The sequence below is a fragment of the Pogoniulus pusillus genome, chromosome 25, assembly GCF_015220805.1.
Source record: "Pogoniulus pusillus isolate bPogPus1 chromosome 25, bPogPus1.pri, whole genome shotgun sequence".
NCBI lineage: Eukaryota > Metazoa > Chordata > Aves > Piciformes > Lybiidae > Pogoniulus > Pogoniulus pusillus.
In genome coordinates, this window is record NC_087288.1 from 3,757,324 (window position 1) to 3,781,582 (window position 24,259).

Genomic DNA, 24,259 nt, shown 5'->3' on the forward strand with positions numbered 1-24,259 from the left:
GACTTATTATGGTTAGCAGAAAAGTAAAAGCTTCAAATATCTGAGGCTGCAATTTGCTGCAAGCACTTTATAGGTCCCGTACTGAAAGCCCCATGTTTAGCCCAGTAAACTACAAGCAGAAACAAATGATGCAGCTGATTCCTGCCAAGGCCTCAGCGAGCAAAACTGCTGCATGATAGGAAGACCAAAACCAAGAGCCAAATTGTGAGCCTGTCATCTGGGAACTCTGCACGTGGGACTATTTTGCAGCCTGGGGGCAATGAGTAGTTCTACAATCACAAGTGAAAAAATTGGAACTAAATAATCCCTGTGCAGGCTCTGATAACTTATGCAAATAACCATCAAATATTTGGACAATGTGTACTCATAAAAACACATTTTCACACAAGCAAGCCTGCCAGAGAAGTATTTATCTTCTAACTTACTCATTAGCCACATCCAACAGTCTTTCTAGGTTGCTCTTTTTTGTTTTGTATGGGTTTCTAGTAAACCCCAACACGTGTCAAAAGCTTTTTCATTCACCAAGTGCAGTTTGGTTCCCTGTGGAGAAATGGTTTCTTCTTTTTTTTCCCCTCTACTTCTCTGTAATTTGATAAAACAAGAAATATTTACCAGGTGGTCCTGGCAAACCTCTTGGTCCTTGAGATCCAGTCCCTCTTTCTCCTTTCTCTCCAGGCATTCCTACAAAATAAAGTTTTGAAATAACAACAAATGAGCCACAAAAATATTTATGTTATTTTTTTAAATCAAAGGAAGGAAACCACATTAAACATTTTGTTTTTCATGCTTTCTCATTGATAGGAGCATTTACTTCCCATTATTTAACATAACAAGGCTGGTCAAACCTTATTTTGCACAGAAGTCCAATTTTGGAAATGCAATTAGGATATAAATATAGCAAACCATAAATAAAGTAGGATGCAGAGGTAATTTAGTGTGAATAAAACTTTCCCAAACATAGAAACAAGTCTCTGAGATATTTGAAAGCCCACAGAATCTCATTATTTTAGACTGCAAACATGAAGGCATTTTCCAGCTTGCATACTTCTGCTCTAAAGGTTTCTTTCTCATAGTTTAGACAAAATAAGTTTGAGTGAGCAGACTTCAGAAATTCATTCCTCTTTGTTTATTTTTTTCTCCAGTGCTTTTTTAAAGATGATGCTAGATGCTGGGAAAGTTTGCACCAGGTGCTAGGAAAAAAGCCCAGCCCTGAGCAAAGCAGCTGGAGGCCACAGCTGCACAGTAGAGACCTTCCACATCTTTGCAGAGATCCAAAGTGGCCACAAAATGGGTTTGCTCATTTGCTCGTGCTCTGTTCAGAGTTGCTTCCTTTCCTCAGGATAAAGAGACAAAACCTAATTCTTCCAACTCCTGCTTTTCAGTCTTGGTAGTGACTCTCTCTCTTAATCGGAGTCCTCTTCTGAGAAGAGTTGTGTTACTCCAAACAGCCTTTCAAGATGTAGCTGTCTGGTGCCAGAAAAGTTCTGAGAGCATTCACTTTCCTGGGCTATCCTGTGGAAGTCTGAGACAGCAGCCAAAATGTTCTACCAACTTGTGTTTTGTGAAACATAAGCAAGGGAGAGACATGGGAAAGCACTGATGTGAGTAACCTCCTCCAGCACATTGCCTGATCGTCCTTCAGGCAATCCGAGTGACCTAAAAGGCTACTGCTGGGTGTGGGCTTTCTACATGGTAAAGGGATCAGACTGCTCCTCTGGCAGCCTCTGCTCTGTGTCCAAATACACAACCACCATAGAATTTACTCACCTCTCTCACCAGGTGGTCCTTGCACCCCAGGAGGTCCCGGGAATCCTGGTCTTCCTCCAGGTCCAGGCTCTCCTCTTGTCCCAGCAGCTCCTGGGGGACCAGGTGGTCCTGGTGGCCCTGGCTGGTTCCGGTTTGAATAATAATCGTTGGGGATTTGATTCAGCATTTGGTTGAATCTGCTCATTTGGCCTTCAGAAGCAAAGAAAAATGGTTCAACAAACCTTTTATCAGGGGGGAAAGGAATAACAAATTCTCTCTCCTCTTTAAATTCTACCTTTGTTTCTATTCAATGAATTAATGATAAACCAGTACAGAAGAATTAATCAGACTTAGGGTAAATGTCTGGTAGGAAGGCTACTTAGGGTAAATGTCTGGTAGGAAGGCTACTTAGGGTAAATGTCTGGTAGGAAGGCTCATCAGAACTGGAGAAGGGAGGGAAGAAAGGTAAGAGGGACTCCAGAAGCCAGTAATACAAACAAAAAGGAGCTTTAAAGCAAATAAGGTCACAAATTAATCACTTGTTTACAATGCTTTTTCTCTCAGAGTTCTAATTAGAAGGGTTTTTTCACTTTGATGAACAGAAAGGACTCACACTTCTAAAAGTGCAGTTTGGCATATCCTCTGAACTCTCAGAGCTCTGAAGCTACCAGGAACACAGTATAAATTATTCATGTGCAGAGCTAGCAGTGCATAGCCCAAGAGGAAGCTTTCTTAGCTCTGCAGGATGTGCAGGCTTGCACCTATCTGTCTTTTGAATACAGGCAAATTTAGCTTCTAAAGAAAGGTGTCTGGAGAAAAGCAACAGCACTGTGAAACTATGCAGAAAGGAGCCCTTCATGGGGGCCATGTCTAGTCCTACTTAATTAGTGTGGTATGACAGTCCTAGAATAACCCTGAGGAGAGGAGCTGAATATGACCACAATAAGGCATCTCAAAAAAAGAGATGATAAAAGACCTCACATCCTTACTCACAAGCCTAATGCAATGCTGAATGTACTTTTCTTCCTTTGTGCTGGCTAATAGAGAGGCTTTCCACAACAGCCATCCCAGACTTCTTCAAGGCCATACTGTCCTCCTTCCTGTACATCAGCATCCTTAATCACCTCTTTACCTCAGTTAGCACTTCCTCTTGTTACAGAAACAATATGAAGAACAACTTATGAGCATATTCATCTCTGTCCTCCTTGGCAGGTCTGCTGACAGCAAAAGCACTGCCTCGAGGGACAGAGAGAAAACCTCTGTAAAGAACACTCTCATGAACAGCACAGCCATAAATTTAAGTCAGTTTTAAGTCCTCTACTGTGTGGCAGTAAAGGACTTAAATTCAATGTGGAGCCCTTCCCTAAACAGATATCATTTTTACTTGTATGCACAGCTGATTCTCTGCACAGTATTTACTCAACAGACATCTTTTTCTGCTAGCAAAGTTCCTGCAGTGAGCAGCATTTTTCTCACCAGTCCTCTCCTCTTGAAGATGTCTAATGAGAAAATGTATACTGATTTTATGACAAAAGATGAAGTCATTTTGGACCAGGATGACAAGAGGAAAGTCCCTTTCCTTGTACAGAGCACTACATTTGCATGTGTATTTCCAGAGGTCAGAGTATTTCATGACCAAGCCAGCAAATCATTAGCACTGGGCAGCTATCAGATCACACAAGCTCTCCCTGTGCTCTGTGACCAGTATCCCTCACCTTGAATTTAGAATCATGAATCAGACAGGGTTGGAAGGGACCACAAGGATCATCCAGTTCCAGCCCCCCTGCCATGGGCAGGGACACCTCACACTAGATCAGGCTGGCCAGAGCCTCCTCCAGCCTGGCCTTAAACACCTCCAGGGATGGAGCTTCCACCACCTAACTGGGCAACACATTCTAAGGTCTCACCACTCTCATACTGAAGAACTTCTTCCTAACATCCAGTCTGAATCTACCCATTTCTAGCTTTGTTCAATTCCCCCCACTCATAGCACTACCTGACAGCCTAAAAAGTCTCTCCCCAGCTTTCTTGTAGCCCCCTTCAGATACTGAAAGGTCACAATAAGGTCACCTGGGAGCCTTTTCCCCTCCAGACTGAACAGCCCCAACTCCCTCAGTCTCTCCTCATAGCAGAGCAGCTCCAGCCCTCTGCTCATCCTTGTGGCCCTTCTCTGGACACCTTCCAGCACATCCATAGCCCTCTTGTCCCAGGGGCTCTAGAACTGGACGCAGTACTCCAGGTGGGGTCTCAAAAGTGCAGAGTAGAGGATGTCGTCCCTTGCCCTGCTGCCCACATCACTGCTGGGTATTTTTTGTGTGTTTAACAAGGAGAAAATTACTACAATGGGAAAGAAAAGCAACATTGCTTACCGTTTATCAGCTGTTCACAGACCTGTCGTGCAACTGCTCGCATCATGTTCTGAGATGCAATGTCACCCTAAACAGTCCAAACCAAAGCAGGGGTTGTATTAGCAAGAGTCTGTGCTTTTAAAGACACACTGCTGAATCAAGAAAAAAAAAGGTAAAGTGAGAAAAATTGACTTTAAAGCAGACTTACTCTGTCACCTTTTTCTCCCTTCATCCCAGGTGCACCCTAAAATAAATAGAATAGAAATAAAACAGCTGAAGGATTATCTTGTTCCACCCCATTTGAGATGTGCAGTTCTGAAAAGAAAACATTTTGGTTCCTTTGGTAGAGAGGTTGGAGGAGATGATCTTCAAGGTCCTTTCCAACCTAAGCCATTCTATGATGATATCTTTGTGAAGACAGACCCTGTGTTCCTGGAATTTTGCTTTCCAGAGATGCTAAAGCAAGTGCCAGATAAGACTGGACAAGCAGTGGTCTGACATGTATGACCAAACACAGAGACTAAAAAGAAAAATATCTGAAGGAAAAATTCAAACTAGAGCCAAAAAAAAAAAAAAAAAAGCCCCTGGTGTATTCTGACACTGGGACCATACTGGCAACATGAAAGTTGAATTCCTAGCATCACACTTCTGCTTGTGGCAAAAGGTCTCCTATGAGTTATATATGACTGTTTAATTTGAAGCCTTAAGTCAACCCATCAAGATAGAAGTTCAGCTAGGAGGGGCAGCTGCCTCTCTGAATCCAGAAGAAACAGACCCTAGAGTAACCAAACAGCAGTATACAGAGGTGACACATAAAATGGAGAAGGATTCCACTGAGTGCTTACTCTAACAACAGATTCTCTGCTCAAACAGTTCTAGTTCTACAACTGTCTCACAGAAGACTTAGCTTGAGCTGCTTAAGAATTATTGGCATTTATCAAGAGCTAACTTTTGTCTATCAGCAATTTCTCTTTGGTTTTGAATACTTTAGTGGTAATAGGAGCTTTAGGTTTTCAACAATACTACATTAGAAGGCAACCAAAAGGCTGATTCTAATTCATATGTGTGTGTGTGTGTGTGTCTAGGGATGGTATACTGAAAAGATGGATTTTTAACATTGAACTCAAGACATCAAGAAAAAACTGGATGAGGCACTTAGTGCCATGGTCTGGTTGATTGGATAGAGCTGGGTGCTAGGTTGGACTGGATGAGCTTGGAGGTCTCTTCCAAGCTGGTTGATTCTATGATTCTATATATACACACAATCTACTCTGCAAACAAAATGTTGCCTGTGCATCTCTCACCCAGCATTTTGAGATTTCAGCCTTATCTTTGCATTGCAATGCTAGTAAAAATAGAATCATAGAATCAACCAGGTTGGAAGAGACCTCCAAGATCATCCAGTCCAACCTAGCACCCAGCCCTAGCCAGTCAACTAGACCATTGCACTAAGTGCCTCATCCAGTCTTTTCCTGAAGACCCCCAGGGATGGTGCCTCCACCACCTCCCTGGGCAGCCCATTCCAATGGGAAATCACTCTCTCTGTGAAGAACTTCTTCCTAATATCCAGCCTATACCTACCCTGGCACAACTTGAGAGCAAACCCACACTTTCCAAAGAAACTCTAATGACAGTGTCTGGTATGATGGATTTTTAAAGGTTTTCAAAAAGACAGTAGTGATCTCAGAAAGAATTTTCTACCTTGCTTTGGTCTATTTGCCATGATTTTGGCCACAGTGAAAATGGCAGATGCCCATTTCAAAGTTAGTGGCAAAGCAGTTTCACAGATTGATTAGTTTTAGCCACTAGGTCACCCTTTGAGAGAATCTAAGTGTCTGTGAAGCGTTTCAAAAATGTTCTTTTCATTTTGCCATCAAAACATAAAAGCAGAAAAAGAAATCAAGGCTGCATTTGCTGCATGGCATTCTTATGAAGCCACCATGAATAGCCCTTGCAGTGCTCTTGAATACGCCCTGGGACAAATGCCATCTGTATGCCAAATTCCAGGGCAGCAAACAAAACTTTGGCCAAAACTGTGGTTCCTGGAGTGGTCAGTGTGAGCTTTCCAGGTGACTTCAGTGGATGTAGAGTTAGGCCACAGCTAAGTTCTAAAAAGCTACTGAAAGTTCAGGATGAGTGCAGAGAGCAGAGGAGGCTGGTGAAGCAAAAAGAGGCTAGCAGTTCAAGTTGATTTTCACCTGTGGCCCAAGTTACTATTTGAACACAAAGGTTCCATTTTTCAAAGGTGAAAGGCCACTCTTGGTCAACTGCTACCACACATCCCAAGTACTACTGCTCTTTACATTGTCTTTCTTTAAGGAGTCTGTTTGTCACCATTAACAAAGTAAAGGCTGAGTGTGGGCTGCAGCTGTTTTCCATAGCATTCCTCCAGTACCCGCAGTCAGTCTCAGCAACACAACAAATCATTCCACTGAGGTCACAGCAGATACACTTCAAATGCAGTGGCACTGTTTCATAGACTTCTCTCAAGGTCTGGGGCAAACAAATTCCCATGGGGAGTGTCATGATGTGACCTTAGTAAGCTACCTGAGCTTCTCCACTGTACTGCAGCATGCATCTATCCCATGACACACACAGAAAGTAGGAGGCAGCTCACCCATCACTGGGGTGTTGTAGTGACAGGATGAGGAGTAATGGGCTTAAACTGGCAGAGGGGAGATTGAAACTGGATGTTAAGAAGAAGTTGTTTCCAGTGAAGGTGGTGAAGCACTGGAGCAGGTTGCCCAGGGAGGTTGTGGCTGCTCCCTCCCTGGAGGTGTCCAAGGCCAGGTTGCACAAGGCCTTGAGAGACCTGTTCTAGAGGGAGGTGTCCCTGCCTATGAATCATAGAATCAGCCAGGTTGGAAGAGACCTCCAAGATCATCCACTCCAACCTAGGACCCAGCCCTAGCCAATCAACCAGACCATGGCACTAAGTGCCTCACCCAGCCTTTGCTTCAACACCTCCAGGGATGGCAACTCCACCACCAAACTGGGCAGCCCATTCCAATGCCAATCACCCTCTGTCAAGAACTTCCTCCTAACATCCAGCCTAGACCTCCCTTGGCATCACTGGAGACTGTGTCCCCTTCTTCTGTTGCTGGTTGCCTGGCAGAAGAGACTGAACTCCATGAGGTCCCTTCCAACCTAAACCATTCTGTGATCACCTGCTGGTTTATTCACTAGGTAAAGCATTAGAGATCAGGTTTCTGGTCTGTTCTCCTGTCAACAGTCTAATCATTCCTTTAAATCCCCTGTCCAAAAGAATTTCACTTGCTAGAGCCTTCACAAACCAGAGCTACACACAGAAGAGGGAAGAAAAGAAAAAAAAAAAAAGGCAAATTTAAGATGTTCAAGTTCTATATATTGCTTCTGGAAACACTTTTTCTAACTGGTTAAGGAAAGCTCTTCTGGCTGTCTTCAGCCACAAGTGATGCTGATGAGACAGGAAGGTGCCCTGGTAATCAAAGTACAATATTACTCCAAATCATTGCCAGCAAAAGTCCCCCAGCTAGAAAAAAAGCCAAAGGCCATCCCTTAACTATAAGCAATACACAGTCAACTTTACAATGTATTGAAACCAAATGAGCCTCATTCTTCAATCTGTGACCTTGCAAGGACACTCTGGTTCAGCCTCAAGATTGGAAATCAGCTATCCCAAACCCATTTTAACATCTGAAGATTAAGAGGTTGATTGCCTGCACTAGCAAGAAGTTCAGTTTCCACCTGGATGCTTTAGAAATAGGATTTCCAAAACAAATAATTGCAACTGCAATTACTGAGTTGCTATTTGCATCTTCCTCCCACTTGGTTTTCTTCTTCTTAAATTTCACTTCATTTTCTTTCAATAGATTAGCCAACTGCTTGCCAGCATTTTGAGAAGCAGCAGCTGCTGCTGCTGACATTCTGTTTTCTTGATATCCTGCAATGAGGGAGTCACTTGGGGTCAGTGTGAGGAAAAGCTGGTTTATGCTGCATGTGGGATTTTTTCTGAGCTGTGGGACTAAAGGCTGCAAAGCTCTGCAGCTCAAGGAGGACAAAACAAAGCAAGTTTTGCTATTTTTACTTTAAAAGATAATGCACTCAATTGTTTTCCCCCAAAAGGATGCTTACTCCCCACAAGAACCACCCGTTCCTTGCTCTCAACGCGGCGTCTCTTTGAGACCTCACCTGGGCTGTCTGCATAGATAGAGGCAGGATCAGTAAACACAGCACAGAAGAGAATGCAAAGTGCTCAAAACCTGTTTAACTCACAACAAACATCTCCCATGCATGCTCAGCTTCACCTCCTAAGAGTCTGTTTGATCCTGGAGTCGAATTGTACCTTAGAGATAAAGCAAAAATGCCTTACACTGTTTCCTGAGGGCCTTCCAGCTCTACCTTAAGACAACTTAGACATTACCACATTCATGTTCACACCTATAAAAGAACACCACTGGAACTCTCTTGTCTGAACTCTATCTTTACTCTACTCTTACGAGAGCTCACCGGCAGTGCTGTGTAAAGTTGTGGGACTCCAAGCATAAGGAGGACATTGAACTGTTGGAGTGGGTCCAAGGTAATCAGAGGGCTGGAGAACCTCCCCTATGGGGACAGGATGCTAGACTGGAGGCTGTTCAGCCTGGAGAAGAGGAGGCTCTGGGGAGACCTTATAGCAGCCTTAGAGTACCAGAAGGAAGCCTACAAGAAAGCTGGGGGGGGGGGGGTGGTGGTGTAATTTTTTACGAGAGCTTGTGGTGATAGGATGAGGGAATGGATTGAATCTTGAGGAGGGGAGATTTAGAATGGAGATTAGCAAAAAATTCTTTACAGTGAGGGTGATGAGACACTGGCACAGGTTGCCTAAGGAGGTCGTGGATGCTCTCTCCCTGAAAGTGTTCAAGGCCAGACTGGGTGAGGCCTTGAGTAACCTGGGCTAATGGAAGGTGTCCCTGTTCATAGCGGAGGGCTTGGAACTAGGTGATCCTCAAGGTCCCTTCCAACCCAAACCATCCCATGAATCTATGAATGAGTAGTCCAAGACCTTCCATTTCCCACTACATTTGTTCACAGAAAACATCCATTTCTTCTAGAGCAAATATCCTTTCTTAGCTCAACAACTCTTTCTTACCTTTGCTGATTGTTACCTTATGATATATGTATGGATCACTGGAAAATTCTCACTCTGACCAGATAGAGGACAGGTGTTTTAGTCTCCTCTAGGATAACCAGTGCTCAGATCTCAACAGATGATTGATTTAGTGTTCTTATTGCTCCTTGCTTTGCTGCTACACCAAAAAGACACCTAAATTTCTCCTGGAAGTACTTCTAAGCAGATTAAAAAGTCACATTTTTTGTTTCCATGAAAATTCAATTAACACTTCAGGTATCTTTTAGTGTAAGTAGACAATGAGGTAGATAAATGTTCACAGCCATATTCATGGTGCTGCTTACCTTAGCTTAGGCACATTAATAGTATTGAAGACAACAGGAAAGAGGTCAAATTGATTGGATTCACTTGGAATGTATTCTTAACAGTAAGGATCCTCATAATTGACCTGTAACTGTGTATCTTTTGCTTTCAATGCTCCTTGCATTGAAGATGTCTTTCGACTGACTTGTTCTGCATAGTATCACCAGCAAGGGTTGGACTCAATGATCTTAAAGGTCTAACTAAAATGATTATATGACGTTACAGATTGTTCAAGTAGAAGGGGAAACAGCAGGATCTGGTCACAGGTTCTTTACTCCTATTTCCCAGCAGCAATGTGAAGCTTCATTATCTTCCTCTAGGACAGGAAGCTATGAACTCAGACAGGCCTGAGCTATGATTCATGACCCTGCAAGTTGTATTTGGCCATCAGGCTGCACCTTTGGCAATTCTAATACTGAACACAAAAGAAAGTGTTGAAATTCTGTCCACTAGGAATCTGATAAGACATCTGTGTGAGGTGGAAGCCAGAATTCCTGCTGGGATCTGTTCTATAAACATAAGAAATGGTAAATATGATGCATAATGTCCCACTACAAGGAACTGGGGAGCAAAAAAACCCTGTATTTCTAGCTGGAAGGAACTGTTAAGATGAGAGTGTAGGAGAATTTGCACGTGGTGCTTCAACAAGAGTTGACAGCCTTGCTTTGCACTGAGTCTGTAGCCTGATATCCTTTCATGCATGCTTTCTGCATCTCTATCCTTGCTGCTAAGCTGGGTCAGCTGCTCACTGTCCCAGGTGAAGAAAACTCAGATACATCTGGTAGTCTGAAGCTCATTTTTTTCACAAACCAAAAGTTCCTTTCACCTTGGCTACATCTATCAAGCATCTGCCCTGGCAGGAGTATCACATTAGCAATGTATGGCTGAAGGCAGGAAAGCTTCAGAGCTTTCCTAAGACACTCAGTGTCCTCAACTGCATGGAGAAACAGCATTCATAGGCTGGCAAATGCAGACTGAATTTAATGTCAGGCATTGAAATAAGTTGCCCAGGGAGATGGGGAGTCACCATTCCTGGAGGTCTTCAAGAAACATGTGGATGTGGCACTTCAGATGTAGTTTAATGGCCATGGTGGTCTTAGACTGATGATTGGACTCAATGATCTTGGAAGTCTTTAACAAAGAAAACAATTCTACAGTTCTATGAGAAAATGCCCCAGCTTCATTTAAACATGAGGAGGAATTGGTTCCCTGTGAGAGTGACAGAGCAGGGACAGGCTGCCCAGGGGGGGTTGTGGAGTCTCCCCTCCTGAAGATACTCAAAACCCATCTGAACACATTCCTGTGTGATCTGGTCTAGGTGATGCTGCTCTGGCAGGGGGGTTAGACTGGATGATCTTTTGAGGTCCCTTCCAGCCCCTGACATTCTGTGATTCCATGATTCCAGGTGCTCTTGGGAACTTTTACTTCATAACCATCAAGCTGCCTAGCTTACTATATATTCTTTCAAATTATGCAGCTGTCATATGCCCAATGAAGCAGGATGGAAAATTCTGGCTGCTTGCCAGTACCGTTAATAAATGACTCTTCATTACAGGTGCTGTCTCCATTCCTGACTCTAGCACCATTTCACAGAGGTTCTACAAATGAATCACTTCAAATTTCTCCTCAAAGTGGTGGGGTACAGCACCTCCTATTCAGTCCATCCCTGTTCAGGATGTGCCTCAAAGGTTTGAATAGGATCCATAGAAACTATTGCCAAACAATTTTGAAGTCACAGACTGCTGTGGACAGTACCTCTCCACAGAAAAGAGCAGCTTTAAAAGAGGCCAAGGTCCAGCTTCCTGTTGTGCTGGGAGAAGAGTTGTGCCCATTTGTTGTAATCTAATCTAAATGCTCCCCTGCAAGATGTGATCCTCTGAAGAAGTTAGCAGAGAGATGCTGAGGTGCTGGAATGTGTCCAGAGAAGGGTGACAAAGCTGGTAAAAGGTCTGGAACACAAACCCTATGAGGAGAGGCTGAGGGAGATGGGGTTGTTTAGCCTGGAGAAGAGGAGGCTCAGAGGGGATCTCATTGCTGTCTACAACTACCTGAAGGGAGGTTGTAGCCAGGTGGGGTTGGTCTCTTCTCCCAGGCAACCAGCAACAGAAGAAGGGGACACAGTCTCAAGTTGTGCTGGGAGAAGTATAGGTTGGATGTTAGGAGGAAGTTCTTCACAGAGAGAGTGATTTGCTATTATAATGGGCTGCCCAGGGAGGTGGTGGAGGCACCATCCCTGGAGGTGTTCAAGACAAGCCTGGATGGGGCATTTAGTGCCAGGGTCTATTTGACTGGATAGGGCTGGGTGCTAGGTTGGACTGGATGGTCTTGGAGGTCTCCTCCAACCTCTTGATTCTATGATTCTATGAAAAACACAAACAACTGTGAGCACCAGGACTCGATAAGCTCTGGTTTCCTAGGAGGAGCATCTCCTGGTGGTTTGTGAGCTCAGTGTGGTAAGTTTTCTATGTCTGTATGGATTCTATGTCTGTAAAAAGCACAACATTTTTGCAAACCAGAAGTGCTCATCTGATATTATCAAAGCCTCTCCACTTTCAGCAGCGCAGCACCTTTTTGCTGTGCACACAAACACACCAACATAAAGACTTTCCAGTCGTTCTGCTGATCCAGCTCTTTGTGCTTGTGCAGTAGGAATATATATCTTGGCAGATGACAGACTACAATCATTTTAGTGGAAACCAGAGACCACAGTTTCCAGCCTCAACTATTAAACTCAGCAAAATGGCAGACTGTAAAAATAAAATGGTTTGAAAACCAGGGAAAAGAAAAAAAAAAGAAGAAAGAGGTTTGTGGTCTTAGGTCAGCTCCACTGCATTAACCACTGTTGTAAGTACAAGACAAGTATATAAAGCAAGAAGTCTCCTGTTCATCAACAGACTGTAATTTTGAATTTGATACTCTGAGTGTGTCATTATCTTACTGGTGTCCCACGGTCGCCTGGCTTCCCTGGTTTTCCACTTGGGCCAGCAACTCCTGGAACTCCTGGGGCACCCTACAGCAAAAAACATAGAGAAGTGAATTGTGGAAAGCCACAAGACATAAGAAATGTGTTACTCTATTGAGCACAAAGCATACTGGAAATGGCTTCTAGCAGGTTTGGTTTTTTTTTTCTGTTAGGTTCATAACAGGCTTGAAAAGCTCCCTCCAGAAAAGAATGGTTTGTTTCTTCATGAAAAGACATTCCTTTGAGTAGCACCACAGTTTAACAGGCATTTCTGAATCTAAAGGTGCAGATAGTGTCTGCATGTTTTTACTATCCCTCTTAATCACAGCTTCCTAAGGAGCAGAAGACAGTTTGCCCTTCTGATTTCATCTAGCAGGTCTGTGATCCACATGGAAGTCAACAAGTAGCTCATAGAAATCACTCTAGTGGTACTAGATAAACATGGACAAATAAAACACCAGTGTTAAGTTGTCTGATTAGTGCCCATCAGCACACACACAATGGAGCACGAGAAAAACAACTGTGGGGGAGCAGGGGCAACCCAGCCAATACCCTGCCCTAGCAGCTCCTGTCTGTAAATGTCCATGGCACACACATAAGTGTGTGCTCTGGCTGCATGTGCCTTCCTCCTCACCTTGGGTTAGCTCTGGTAAGGTGGAGCTGCACCAGCTTGGCTGCCTGAGGCTGTGTGGTCCAGCATAGTGCTTTTCTTTAACAGTCAGTACCTTCTTTGACATGGTCCCACCAAACACAATGAACTCATCTTTTAAAGCAAAAGCTAATCCTCAAATACTCTTGTCAAGAAAAAACCTTGCATTATTAACAGCAAAAATTGGTTTTCACCAGACTATGAGCAATAATCTGATTGGTTTCAGCACACAGAGCTGTGCATATCAAGACGGTGGCTAAACAACCAGGTGAAGTGCTTCTTCCTCCTTTACCATGGCAGAAATTGGCTTCAAAATGAGTCTTATGAAGGTTTGTGAATACAGATTCACACAGCTGCCTGCTCACCTTTTGCTGAGAGGTTCTTAGCTACTCAACAAAGGTTCTAGTTCCTATTTGACAGAAAGTAAAAGTGCCACAGAAACGGAAAAGGTCAACGCAGCTCTCTCTTGGCTCAGGTCTCCTGTTTCAGAGTGTATCAAAGACCCAAATGCTACTTACCGCTGGTCCTGGCGGGCCTCTGGGACCTGTGGGGCCATCTTTTCCTGTGAAACCCTATGCAAAAACAGAAGGGTGATTAGCAAGTTGTTTTAAGGTTGCAGCCTGGTTGAAATGGCCTTTAAGATCATGTCATTGCAATACTTCCTGACTCTGGATTTCAAACCCCGCCACAGCGTGCAGTTACCAAACCAGCTCTCACTGCTAATGCTAGAAGCTGTGAGCTGCAGACACTTTAAAAGATGTTCAGCTGGTGTTAATTAATGGAAGATTAAATGAGCCTCTCTAAATATATCTAAAAGAAAGAATCATTGCTATATCCCAGGGCAGCAATGTCTCCCTTTTTACTCTTCTCTTACTCATGCATTAGCTAGAAAATCTGAGGTTTCTACTTAAGGAAGAACAATTTCCCTCTCAGGTACTTACCCTGAAAGAAGAGATGGTGAGAAATCCTGTTTCAATAATCCAACATAGTACTCACAGATGAGCATTGATGGTCTGTGGCCCACTAATGACCATGCAATGCTCTGTGGCAACCTGGCTATCACATGGTGGCCTTCATTTCCAGCTGTCAGCCCCCACTAAAGCACAACTACAAATACCAGCTATTAATTTTGACTGTAAAGGTCAGTCACTGCTTCAGTCATCTTATGAGGACAGACTGAAGGAGCTGGAGCTCTTTAGCCTGGAGAAAAGGAGCCTAAGGGGTGACCTCTTTTGTGTTTATAAAGGATGAGTGCTAGGAGGACAGGGCCAGGCTCTGCTCAGTGATGTCCAATGACAGGACAAGGGGCAATGGGTGGAAGTTGAGGCATAGAAAGTTCCATGGAAACATAAAGAAAACAAAATCCATGCTGTAAGGGTGACAGAGCACTGGAACAGGCTGCCCAGGGGCATTGTGAAGTCTCCTTCTATGGAGATATTCAAGACCCATCTGGATGCATTCCAGTGTGATCTGGTCTAGGTGATCCTGCTCTGGCAGAGAGGTTGGACTGGATGAGCTTTTGAGGTCCCTTCCAACCCTAATACTCAGTGATTCTTTGATCTCAGAGGTGACATGCCACTGTGAATAAGGCAGACTTGCTTAGTTGACCCCAAATCCCAAAAGGGGTTCCAGTAACCCCACAGTGAAATACCTGTGTGCATGCTCTTCATTATACAGACATTTCAAAAGTCTCCACTCAAAGAGAAGTTCAAACAAAAGGGGCTCTGGGCAACCTGGGCTAGCTGAGGATGTCCCTGCTGACTGGGAGGGGTGAGGGCGTGAACTAGATGACCTTTGGAGGTCTTTTCTAGCCTGGACCATTCTATGATTCTATGATTCGTAGCTCTAGGTAGTCAGAAGTTAGGAAGTAAACTTGACCTTCTTCACAGTAAGAATGGCACACAAAGGGTCCTTACACATCAGGCATTGAGACAAGCAGTGTCAAAGGGATCTCTTGCAGCAGCACCAGTGTGTGTAAAACTGAAGGGCTAGCAACTCAGGAGAGCTCAGCTCAGTAGGCTTACTGCTCTAAGAGAGACTTACTGAGAACCCAGTCAGGAGAGAGAGAGAGAGAGAGAGAACTTATCTGGCTACCTTATCTGAGGTTTTCACCCCTAGGTTTATCCATTCTCCAAATTTCACCTCTCTAGGTTGGATGCTGGTAAAAGGGAAAGCATTGGAAAATAGAAATATACAATAAAGAAGGTGGGAATACCACAGACATTATTTGGTCTTTCCAGAAGACAAACTGAGGAAATCTTACCCTTTCTCCTGGGGGTCCCACTGGGCCAGGAGGACCAGGCAAGCCTGGGGTTCCCTGGAGGAAAAAGGAAATGATAAACTGTATCCATGACATGACAAACATCACTGCCACGCTAATGATTCCTGCAGAGATGCACATATTCAAACATTTAACTATCTTCAATATTGCTTTCTGGTATGTAAAAAAAAAAATCCTTAGGAGAAACCTTTTATTCCAAAAATTTGACTCCTTGGGAGGAACTTTTTGTTCCATATACATCATACAACAGTCTTCACTCTACCTTGTACTTCCATTCCCTTACCACCTCATAATTCAACTTCAACAACGCTTTTCAGTACTATTCCCATAAAATAGATCTATGTAGTGTACTGCTTTTACCAGGATGTCAGCTCACCCTTCAGCACCTGCTGCCAAAGCCTACCTCTAGTCTCCAGTCAGGGTGTATCTAAAGAAACAAAATTTAGACTCTCTTTGTTATTATTTCCCCCTGTAATTTCCTTTTTTTAAACTATATATTCTGCTGCTTTATTGTGCACATTCTAAATCCTCTGTTTCTGTTCCTTGTGGCTGCTGGGTAGAGAATAAATGCTCAAATGAGGCGGAGAGGCTACATTAGAGGGCACTCAGGAACAATTGCATTCAACACTCTGTAGGGTGAATGTTACTGTTGTAGGAACTGGATATTGAACAGCCTTGGATCATGTTGCCAGATTCTTCCCCCTTTCCCATCTACTTTCACCATAGTCCAAAAGGTATCATTTCTTTATACAGGCCATTATTACTCCATAGTTTTCTTCTTTCAGAAAGCATGGAATTAGGCTGTATCTGGGGGGCTGTTCAGTCTGGAGAAAAGAATGTTCCAGGGAGACCTTACAGCTGCCTTCCAGTAGCTGAAAGGGACCTACAAGAAAGCTGATAAGGGACTTTTTACAAGGGCTTGTTGTGATAAGACAAGAGGGAATGGATTGAAGCTGGAGGAGGGTAGACTTAAACTGGGACTTAGAAAGCAATTCTTTCCAGTGAGGGTGGTGAGGCACTGGCACAGGTTGCCCAAGGAGGCTGTGGATGCTCCCTTCCTGGAGGTGTTCAAGGCCTTGAGCAGTCTGCCCTACAGGAAGGTGTCTCTGCCCATGGCAGGAGGGTTGGAATTAGATGATCTTTAAGGCCCCTTCCAACACAAATCATTCTATGAATCTATGAGCTTAAAAATTAACAACCTAAGACCATCCGAAAGAAGAAAGCCATTAAACAACACTGCTGAAAAGGGCTTCAGAAAAGGCTCTATAAACATTGTTTTAGGAAGACATTTAAGTGCAAGTGGTGTGAAGTTGTGGGACCTTCCTGAAGTTGTCAGTGTGTACCCTTCCTAATCCAGTGGTGTGCCCCTGAGCACTCCTTGCTGTCCAGGTGAACACTTGATTTCGCTCAGTACAGCTTCTCTTTCATTCTCGCTGTGCTAAATGGTTTATCATTTTCTGTATTTCAAGTTCTTAACTGTAAGATACTTATGTTTCCAAAACTATTCCTTTGGAAGGCATAAGAAGAGCTCGTGGCTCCTAGGTGATGTCATAGGCATCTGTCCAGCAACCAACTTGCATTAGGAGTAACATAAAATGACATCATCTTGTCTAGGTGTCGACTTACCGATCGCCCTGGTAGCCCAGGCTGGCCAGCATCACCTTTCATTCCTTGGCGACCCTGTAATTTGCATACAGGATTGTTAGAGAACCTGAATTACCAAACAAGCCAGCAAAAGAATTCATTTCAGGTGGAAGGATGCAAAATATTTCCTGCAAGATACCTAAATGATGCATGCTGCTGTCAGCAAAGTGCCTTAGGAGCGAAGGGCTGGTTTGTATGCCTAGATCTAGGCACCCATCGCTTCTCTGAGCTTTTGGCTACTGGTTTCAGCTCAGAATATAGATGAAATTGGGCAAGTAAATTTATGAATAAGCTTTCAGAGTAACACTGCATGTTTAATTTTCCTGCACCACACTGTGATTGCTTTGAGTCCTAGACCTTGAAGGCCTAGCAGCCCTACAAAAAAGCTGTGAGGCTGAAAATGGAGCAGCACCGTGTATGTTACAATGCTTAGGTTCTGTCTCCTCTTCAGCATCCCGTGAGCACAGGTGACATTCAGGATAGAAATGCTGTTGTATTGATAGAGACTTGTTTCATAATTCTACTTCATTGCACACACAAAAAAGGAACACTATGGAACCACAAGGATGCCTGGGGGATTTGAGCATCTCCTCTGTGAAGAGAGACTGAGAGCCCTGGGGCTGTTTATGCTGGAGAAGAGAAGGCTGAGAGGAGATCTGATCAATGTGCACAAATATTCGAGGGGTGGGTGTCAAGTGGATGTGGCCAATCTCTTTTTGGTGGTCAGCAGCAATAAGACAAGAAGCAATAGCTACAAACTGGAACACAGAATGTTTCACCTCAATGTGAGGAGAAGCTTCTTTAGAGTGAGGGTGCCAGAGCCCTGGAGCAGACTGCACAGAGAGTGGTAGAGTCTCCTTCTCTGGAGACTTTCAAAACCTGCCTGGATGCATTCCTGTGTGAATTACCCTAGGGAATCCTGCCTTGGCAGGGGGATTGCACTCAGTGATCCCTGATTCTGTGTGACCCTTTTCCCAAGACCAGCTCCCCCCATTTCCCCCCCAGACAGCTCTGGCTCCACTCACATTGCCACCCATGCTCAGAATGGCTACTCACCGGTTCACCCGGGATTGACAGCCCATTGGGACCCTGTGGACCTGGAGGACCTTGAGGACCAGGAGGACCTGTCTCACCACGAGGACCAGGTGGCCCCTTCAAGCAGAAAATGAAAACAGCAGTGTAAATGACAACTCCTCCTTAGATCTGTATCTGCAAACTCTCTTGGGTTAGACAAGGTAAGGCAGAAGCCTGGAGACACATTTAACACTTCAGAGCTGTGGAAACAGTTATCCAAGTGAGATTTCCTTTCATTCTCTGATTCAAGCTGGAAGTCTCAGACCAATACACACCTTCTGGCAGTGTTAATTAGAAGTATTGCTAGCATGTCTGTGCAGAAGCAAGGATGACAGTGCTACAGAATGTGTGTCAACAGCCCGATGCACGTAGTCTGACGTTCAGTCAGTGCCTTTGAGGCTACATATATCCATAGGCTGTGGATATACAGTCTCAGATAGGTAGGCTGCACATAAACAACACATGGGCATATCTCCAAGGACGTTTTCACTCTCCATTTTTAGCCTAGCCTAGAACTAAGCATACAGATTTTCATGCAGATAAGCAGGCAGCAACAGTACAGAGGTGTTCCAGAAATACTTACAGATGATCCAGTCAAACCCCTTTCACCTCTGGGACCTTTAGCACCTGGGCCACCCTAAATTGAATATTTGGAAAGAAAATGTATTTCACAAAAGGAGAGCAAGGGTACATCTTACTGGTGTGCTTTATGAATCCTCTTTATCAAACTCTTGATGTTTCAGGAAGCCCAAAGTTCTGGAGTGTACAGGGTGACACTGCTAAAAGCAGTACTAGAATAAAAGATGCCTCAGCAAAGCAGGTAAACCACACCAGCTTCAGTCTCACTAATTCAGTCCAGGACAAATCATTGCAAATTTTTGTCTCTGCAGATATGTCTTCAATTTATGTTCATTAAAATCTCTAGTAGACTGCCAGACAACCTGTCTGGGCTTCAGATTCCTTATGCAGCATTTTCAGTAGCTTGAAAGTAGAACAACTACTGAGCTGAGTGTAACTCCCTTATATTCAAAGCAATTGGTAGGAGCATAGCAATTCCATCAATTACTACCTCTCCATATAATAAAAGAGAGCAACTATTTTATTTCTCTCACAGAGTAAAGAGTTTTCACCCAGAGTGAAATCTTGACTCAGTGTTTAGGAAAAATATTTGCACAGTCCTTTAAAAAGTGTCCTGCACACTAAGTGGAAAGACAGCTAAGACTGGGCCAGACTCAACCTATCAAACAACGAGGAAGCCATTCACAGATCACATTGGAAACATGGGAAAGGAATCACATAAACGTAGAGCTGGAAGGAGTTGCCCAACTGTGTTTTAAACTAAGACAAAAGAGGAACAGATTGCTACAGTGCTATGCATGTGTTGATTGAAACTCTCCTGCTGGCTGGCCTTTGTTTCCCAAAACCAGAGATCAGCACAAAAGCACTTCCTTAAATTCAAAACCCAGAAAATAAGTCCATGGCAAATAGTTCCTTACAGCTGGTCCAGGAGGTCCTGGAGGTCCCACACTGTCTTGAGTACAGGTGCAAGCATTTGGAAGAGCTGGGCACTTTGCTTCATCTCTCTGAAAGTGAAATCATAGCTGTTACTGTCCCTTGCTAGAAAAGTACTTGGTGGCATCATGCTTCTCCAAAACAACAGCAGCAAGATCTTCTATTATCCTGGGTTTGAGTACAAGTAAACCTCACAGCTCAGCAATGGTTTCCAAATGTTTTACTCAGGACCTTTCACATATTTATCAATTTTCCCCTGTGTTATACAAGACATGAAGAACAGAGGCAAAATCAAATTAATCTGCAGTTTCTGCTGCTCTGATTTTTCCATCTATGGGACAGCTTGCACTGACAATGAACAAAGTAGTTACTTTCTGAGAACAGACCTAAGAACAGATTAAATTGCAAACAAACCAACCACCCCAGGCCCTTTCATAATATCTAGGATCTGAAATGCTACTGAAATAACTTGCATCTATTCCACTATTTATAAGGGACACAATTCTAGCACACTACAATCTTTCTCCCTCAGACATACAACTCCAAAATGCAGTGCTGCTCACTGCCTGCTCTGACAGCTGAGATTTAGATGTGCAAGGCTAACATTGATATTGTTACATTTGCTCTTAGTAATTTTCTGAATAGCCTCTGGTTCTTTTATACTTACCATAGAAGGAAGATCACAGCATCTGTCTCTGCTGGTCCAAACTGGACTGCAAACAATGTCAAAATTCTGGATTTCTAACTGCAAAAGAGAGGAGGACTCTTGAAAGATGCTAGAGATGTTATTGATGAAATCTGGTGGCATAAGCATTGAAAATGACTCCTCAAATAACTTGTTTCCAGGGTAGATAACATCATTCATACTTTCACTTCCTTGTCTGGGGGGGAGGGCACTGGCAGAAAAAGTCTTTTTAAATGTTGAGAAATTTAAAGCCAAGGCTACATAAGGCTCCAAGGGCTTTGAGTGCCAATGCTTACTGTGGTTCTGGGGCAACAGGTAATCAAAGGGGTTCAAAAAGTGTTTTTCAGTACTTAGTAATACCAAATAATGCTGGTGAATCTCCACATTAATTGAGTGCCTGTGCACTTCAACACGAAAACTGAGGGCAAAAATCTGGACCATCTCTAAGAACTGTAGCCTTTGAGTTGAAGAGCAATTCAGATTCATGTATGGAACTTTCCACTGACATCAGCATGGAAAAGCTCTGCAGAAAGGCTGAAGTGAGGACCTTAGGTAGACCGTATGGCAAAAGCACTTTCGTCCCAAGAGCTAAGACCCTTCAACTTGATCCATGCAACCAAGCATTTCCTTGTGAGCACCAAAAATCTTCTTCAGGTGTTAGGCTTTGCACACACAGGTCAATCTGAAGACTTTAATGTTCTAATATGAAGCCCAGGTAAAAGCACTGATTACATCTCAAGTATAGTGAATCAACCAGGATAATTGTTAAGCCTTTTATGGCAGCAGCCACTTTTCATTATAAATTTATAGTTAATAAAGACACTGAGGATTTCTCTGATTATCCAGTATGAGACAGACCACAGAATTAAAACCTGTTCATTAGAAAATGTCTTCTAGGAAAAGAAAACAACCCTCAGTTAAAGACTTCTGATGATAGAGGACCCACAGTCAGTTCCACTGACTCAACTGCTCTCCCTATTAAAAGAAAAACATTTCTGCTCTTGTATGAATTTACATTGGAATATTCTACCCAGCTCTAGGCCCCTTCATTTCAAGAAGGACCTCAGGGAACTGCTTGAAAGAGTCCAGTGCAGAGCCACAAAGATATTGAAGGGAGGGGAACAACTGCCTTATGAGGGGAGGCTGGGGTAGCTGGGGCTCTTTAGCTGGGAGAGAAGGAGCCTGAGGGGTAACCTGATTCATGTTTATAAAGATGTGCAGGGCAATGTCAGGAGGATGCAGCCAAGCTCTGCTCAGGGATATTCAATGACAGAACAAGGGACAATGAGTGCAAGCTGGAGCAGAAGAGGTTCTGTGTGACCATAAAGAAAAACTTTTTTCACTGCAAGGGTGCTGAAGCACTGGAACAGGCTGCTCAGAGGCTCTGGGAAGTCTTCTCTGAAGACATTAAAACCTACCTAGATACATTCCTCTGTAACCTACTCTGGCTGATCCTGCTCTGTCAGGGCGTTTGGGCTAGATAATCTTCCAACCCCTAAGACTCTGTGATTCTGTGACTTCAACTTTCAGCAATCAGATTTCTGTCCTTGAAATTCTGCTAGAATGAGAAGCTATTGAGACAAAACCTCTCAGTTAAGTGTATGGATTAATGGATTCATGTCTATTGCTCATCTCAGCGTTCCTGATTCTCTCATCTCTTTCCTTACAAGATTTCATGGGCTTGCATTAATGGATTCATGTCTATTGCTTACTGTTGCTGATCTCCTGTCGCCTTTCAGAAGCTTCCCAAGAATTTCATAGCCATCAGTTGTGATGTTCCCAGCCTCCTTAATTGGTTTTTCCAGTATTTCACTGCAGTCAATGTAAATCTTTACATTTGATGAAGTTACAACGATATGGACCTGCAAAAATAAAAGTTTGACATCACCTTTAGGAAACCACTTGAATATGTTAATAGTATTTCACTGCTTAGGTGATGCTGCTTACATTTTCCTCCTGGTAATTCTGCTTTGCTTTCAACTGGTGGAAAAAAATCAAACTGAAGGAAAAGTCTACAACATTAACAACTTCTTCCAAATACGCTGAAGGTCACCAACGTGAATACACAAGCACAGTTAAGAAGTACTACTTAAGGTAATAGTTGAACTACAACGATCTACATTACAAAGCTTGCCTGAAAATTGCTTTAAGATTGCACAATAATAAAAAGAGGTCTTGGGAGGAAGTGAATGTGAGCTCTTCTTGTCCTTTTCTTGATGGCTGGGACCACACAAGAGGTTTATGAGTCTGTAACTGCCTGTAGTTCAGAGAGGAGATTGTTTCAGAATCAAAGATCCTGGGTTCAGTTTCCACAGATGACTCAACCAGAGGCATTAATTGTGTGGAGATACAAGAAGTGAGCAGAGAAGCTTGTCCAGAAAAAGACTAAATAAAGGAAGATACAAAAGGGAAACTTCCATGAGATAAATTTGGCTACAAAAACATGTCAAAATAAGGGGAAACAAAGGAAGAAGAAGGAAAGATTAATGACTTGAGAAAAAGGGGGAAATAAGAGGGAGAAAAGAATAACTGTAACAAAAGAGCATGTGTGACAGGAGATGGGAATGAGATGTTAGAAGGAAACCCAGCAAACCTTCAACAGAAGACTAAGCAAAACTGAAGCAAAAGCCAACGTTACAAAAACGTTTAGTATGTGTGCTACATTTTGTCTTCTGAATGTGAACTGAAACATTCTCCTCAATTTCTAACACACCAACGCAAACCACCGCTTCTGGCCGTTTCCACCTCCAGAAGGCACTGAGGTTTTGAGAAAGAAAACATATCTTAATCTGTCTCTCCAGACTCCTTCTAAGATAAAGTTTGATCCTGTTCTGATCTACTGCTAAACGAACCACATCAAGAAGTTAAGCAAAGTGCTGCCCCAGATGTACATCAGCAGAAACACAGACACCCATTATCGAATTTCCTGTGGCTAACTACTGCAAACCAGCAATCTGAAGGAAAGTCTAGTGTGGTAAGAATAAGAAAGAAGTCATCTGTCTCTACCAAAACATCCAGTTACAAATTTAATGGCTGTCTCGGGCAGTTAGGATTTTTCCTATGGGGCTTGCCAGGTTCAATATCTTTCCCCATAGCTATGTAACGCAAAGCGGTCAAGCATGCCAAAGTAAATTTCCCTGCACAGTTAGGTGTAGTTAAGCAGGCTTCACTGAATGAGCCAGCAAGTCCTCGAGTGAAAACCACAAAAATGTGTGATATTTAAGAAAACATCTTCTTGCCTTCTACAGATTTGTCATCTCTTTGAAACCAGACGGCAGGAGCAATCGCAGAAGTACCCTTAGAAGTGCGCTCATCTCATTCTCCTTCCTTCACCCAGCTTGAAACTACTGCTGCTGTCCTTTACCAGGAGCTAACCAGCATGAGGCTTTCCCAGCACGTGAGCTGGGGAATCCCATGATGCTATCATTAACAACCTGACTCATACAGCAATCTCAGTAATCAGCCTGGACAGAATCCAGAGAAGCCAGCTCGCTTACATGGCGAGAAGTCCCAAACACAGCTCATTAAACCAATGCTACTCTGGTTGTTATAGGTTCTATCCAAATCTCAACTCCTGAGCCCTTTCTGGGAAAAGAAAAAGGGCAACAACACACTGCACTAATGAACTGATATATTTGTGGTTAACAAAGAGTCTCAAACCCAAGAGTTCATCCTTCCGGAGCTTTAGGATCATTTGCAAGTGATTGTTCCTCCTGTACATTGTTTGACATCCTAGGACTGCTTTGTGTTTGTATGTATGAGTGTGTTTAACTCATTTTTGTTTAAGAAATAGTCTCAAACCCAAGAGTTCATCCTTCTGGAGCTTTAGGATCGTTTGCAAGTGGTTGTTCCTCCTGTGCATTGTTTGGCACCTTAGGATTGCTTTGTGTTTGTATGTATGAGTGT

General features: G+C 43.4%; 1 protein-coding gene and 1 long non-coding RNA gene across 5 annotated transcripts in view; one reads left to right on the forward strand and one right to left on the reverse strand.

Annotated features, from left to right (window-relative positions):
- Positions 1–11,317, forward strand: part of LOC135186503 (uncharacterized) — a 35,895-nt gene extending 24,578 nt beyond the window's left edge. Inside the window, exon 3 of the long non-coding RNA XR_010306984.1 lies at positions 11,102–11,317. This is a non-coding gene — a long non-coding RNA (uncharacterized LOC135186503). The remainder of the gene's footprint in view (positions 1–11,101) is intronic.
- The window catches only part of COL12A1 (collagen type XII alpha 1 chain), a 126,782-nt gene that overhangs the window by 4,646 nt on the left and 97,877 nt on the right, over positions 1–24,259 (reverse strand). For all 4 annotated transcript variants that reach the window (XM_064164218.1, XM_064164217.1, XM_064164214.1 and 1 more), the window contains 13 exons: positions 22,066–22,215; positions 20,336–20,413; positions 19,653–19,739; positions 18,740–18,793; positions 18,139–18,234; positions 17,065–17,118; positions 15,421–15,474; positions 13,676–13,729; positions 12,485–12,556; positions 4,303–4,338; positions 4,116–4,182; positions 1,768–1,956; positions 613–681 (listed from right to left, as the gene is read on the reverse strand). In XM_064164218.1, the coding sequence (XP_064020288.1) occupies positions 613–681; positions 1,768–1,956; positions 4,116–4,182; positions 4,303–4,338; positions 12,485–12,556; positions 13,676–13,729; positions 15,421–15,474; positions 17,065–17,118; positions 18,139–18,234; positions 18,740–18,793; positions 19,653–19,739; positions 20,336–20,413; positions 22,066–22,215 (1,060 nt within the window). The remainder of the gene's footprint in view (positions 1–612; positions 682–1,767; positions 1,957–4,115; positions 4,183–4,302; positions 4,339–12,484; positions 12,557–13,675; positions 13,730–15,420; positions 15,475–17,064; positions 17,119–18,138; positions 18,235–18,739; positions 18,794–19,652; positions 19,740–20,335; positions 20,414–22,065; positions 22,216–24,259) is intronic.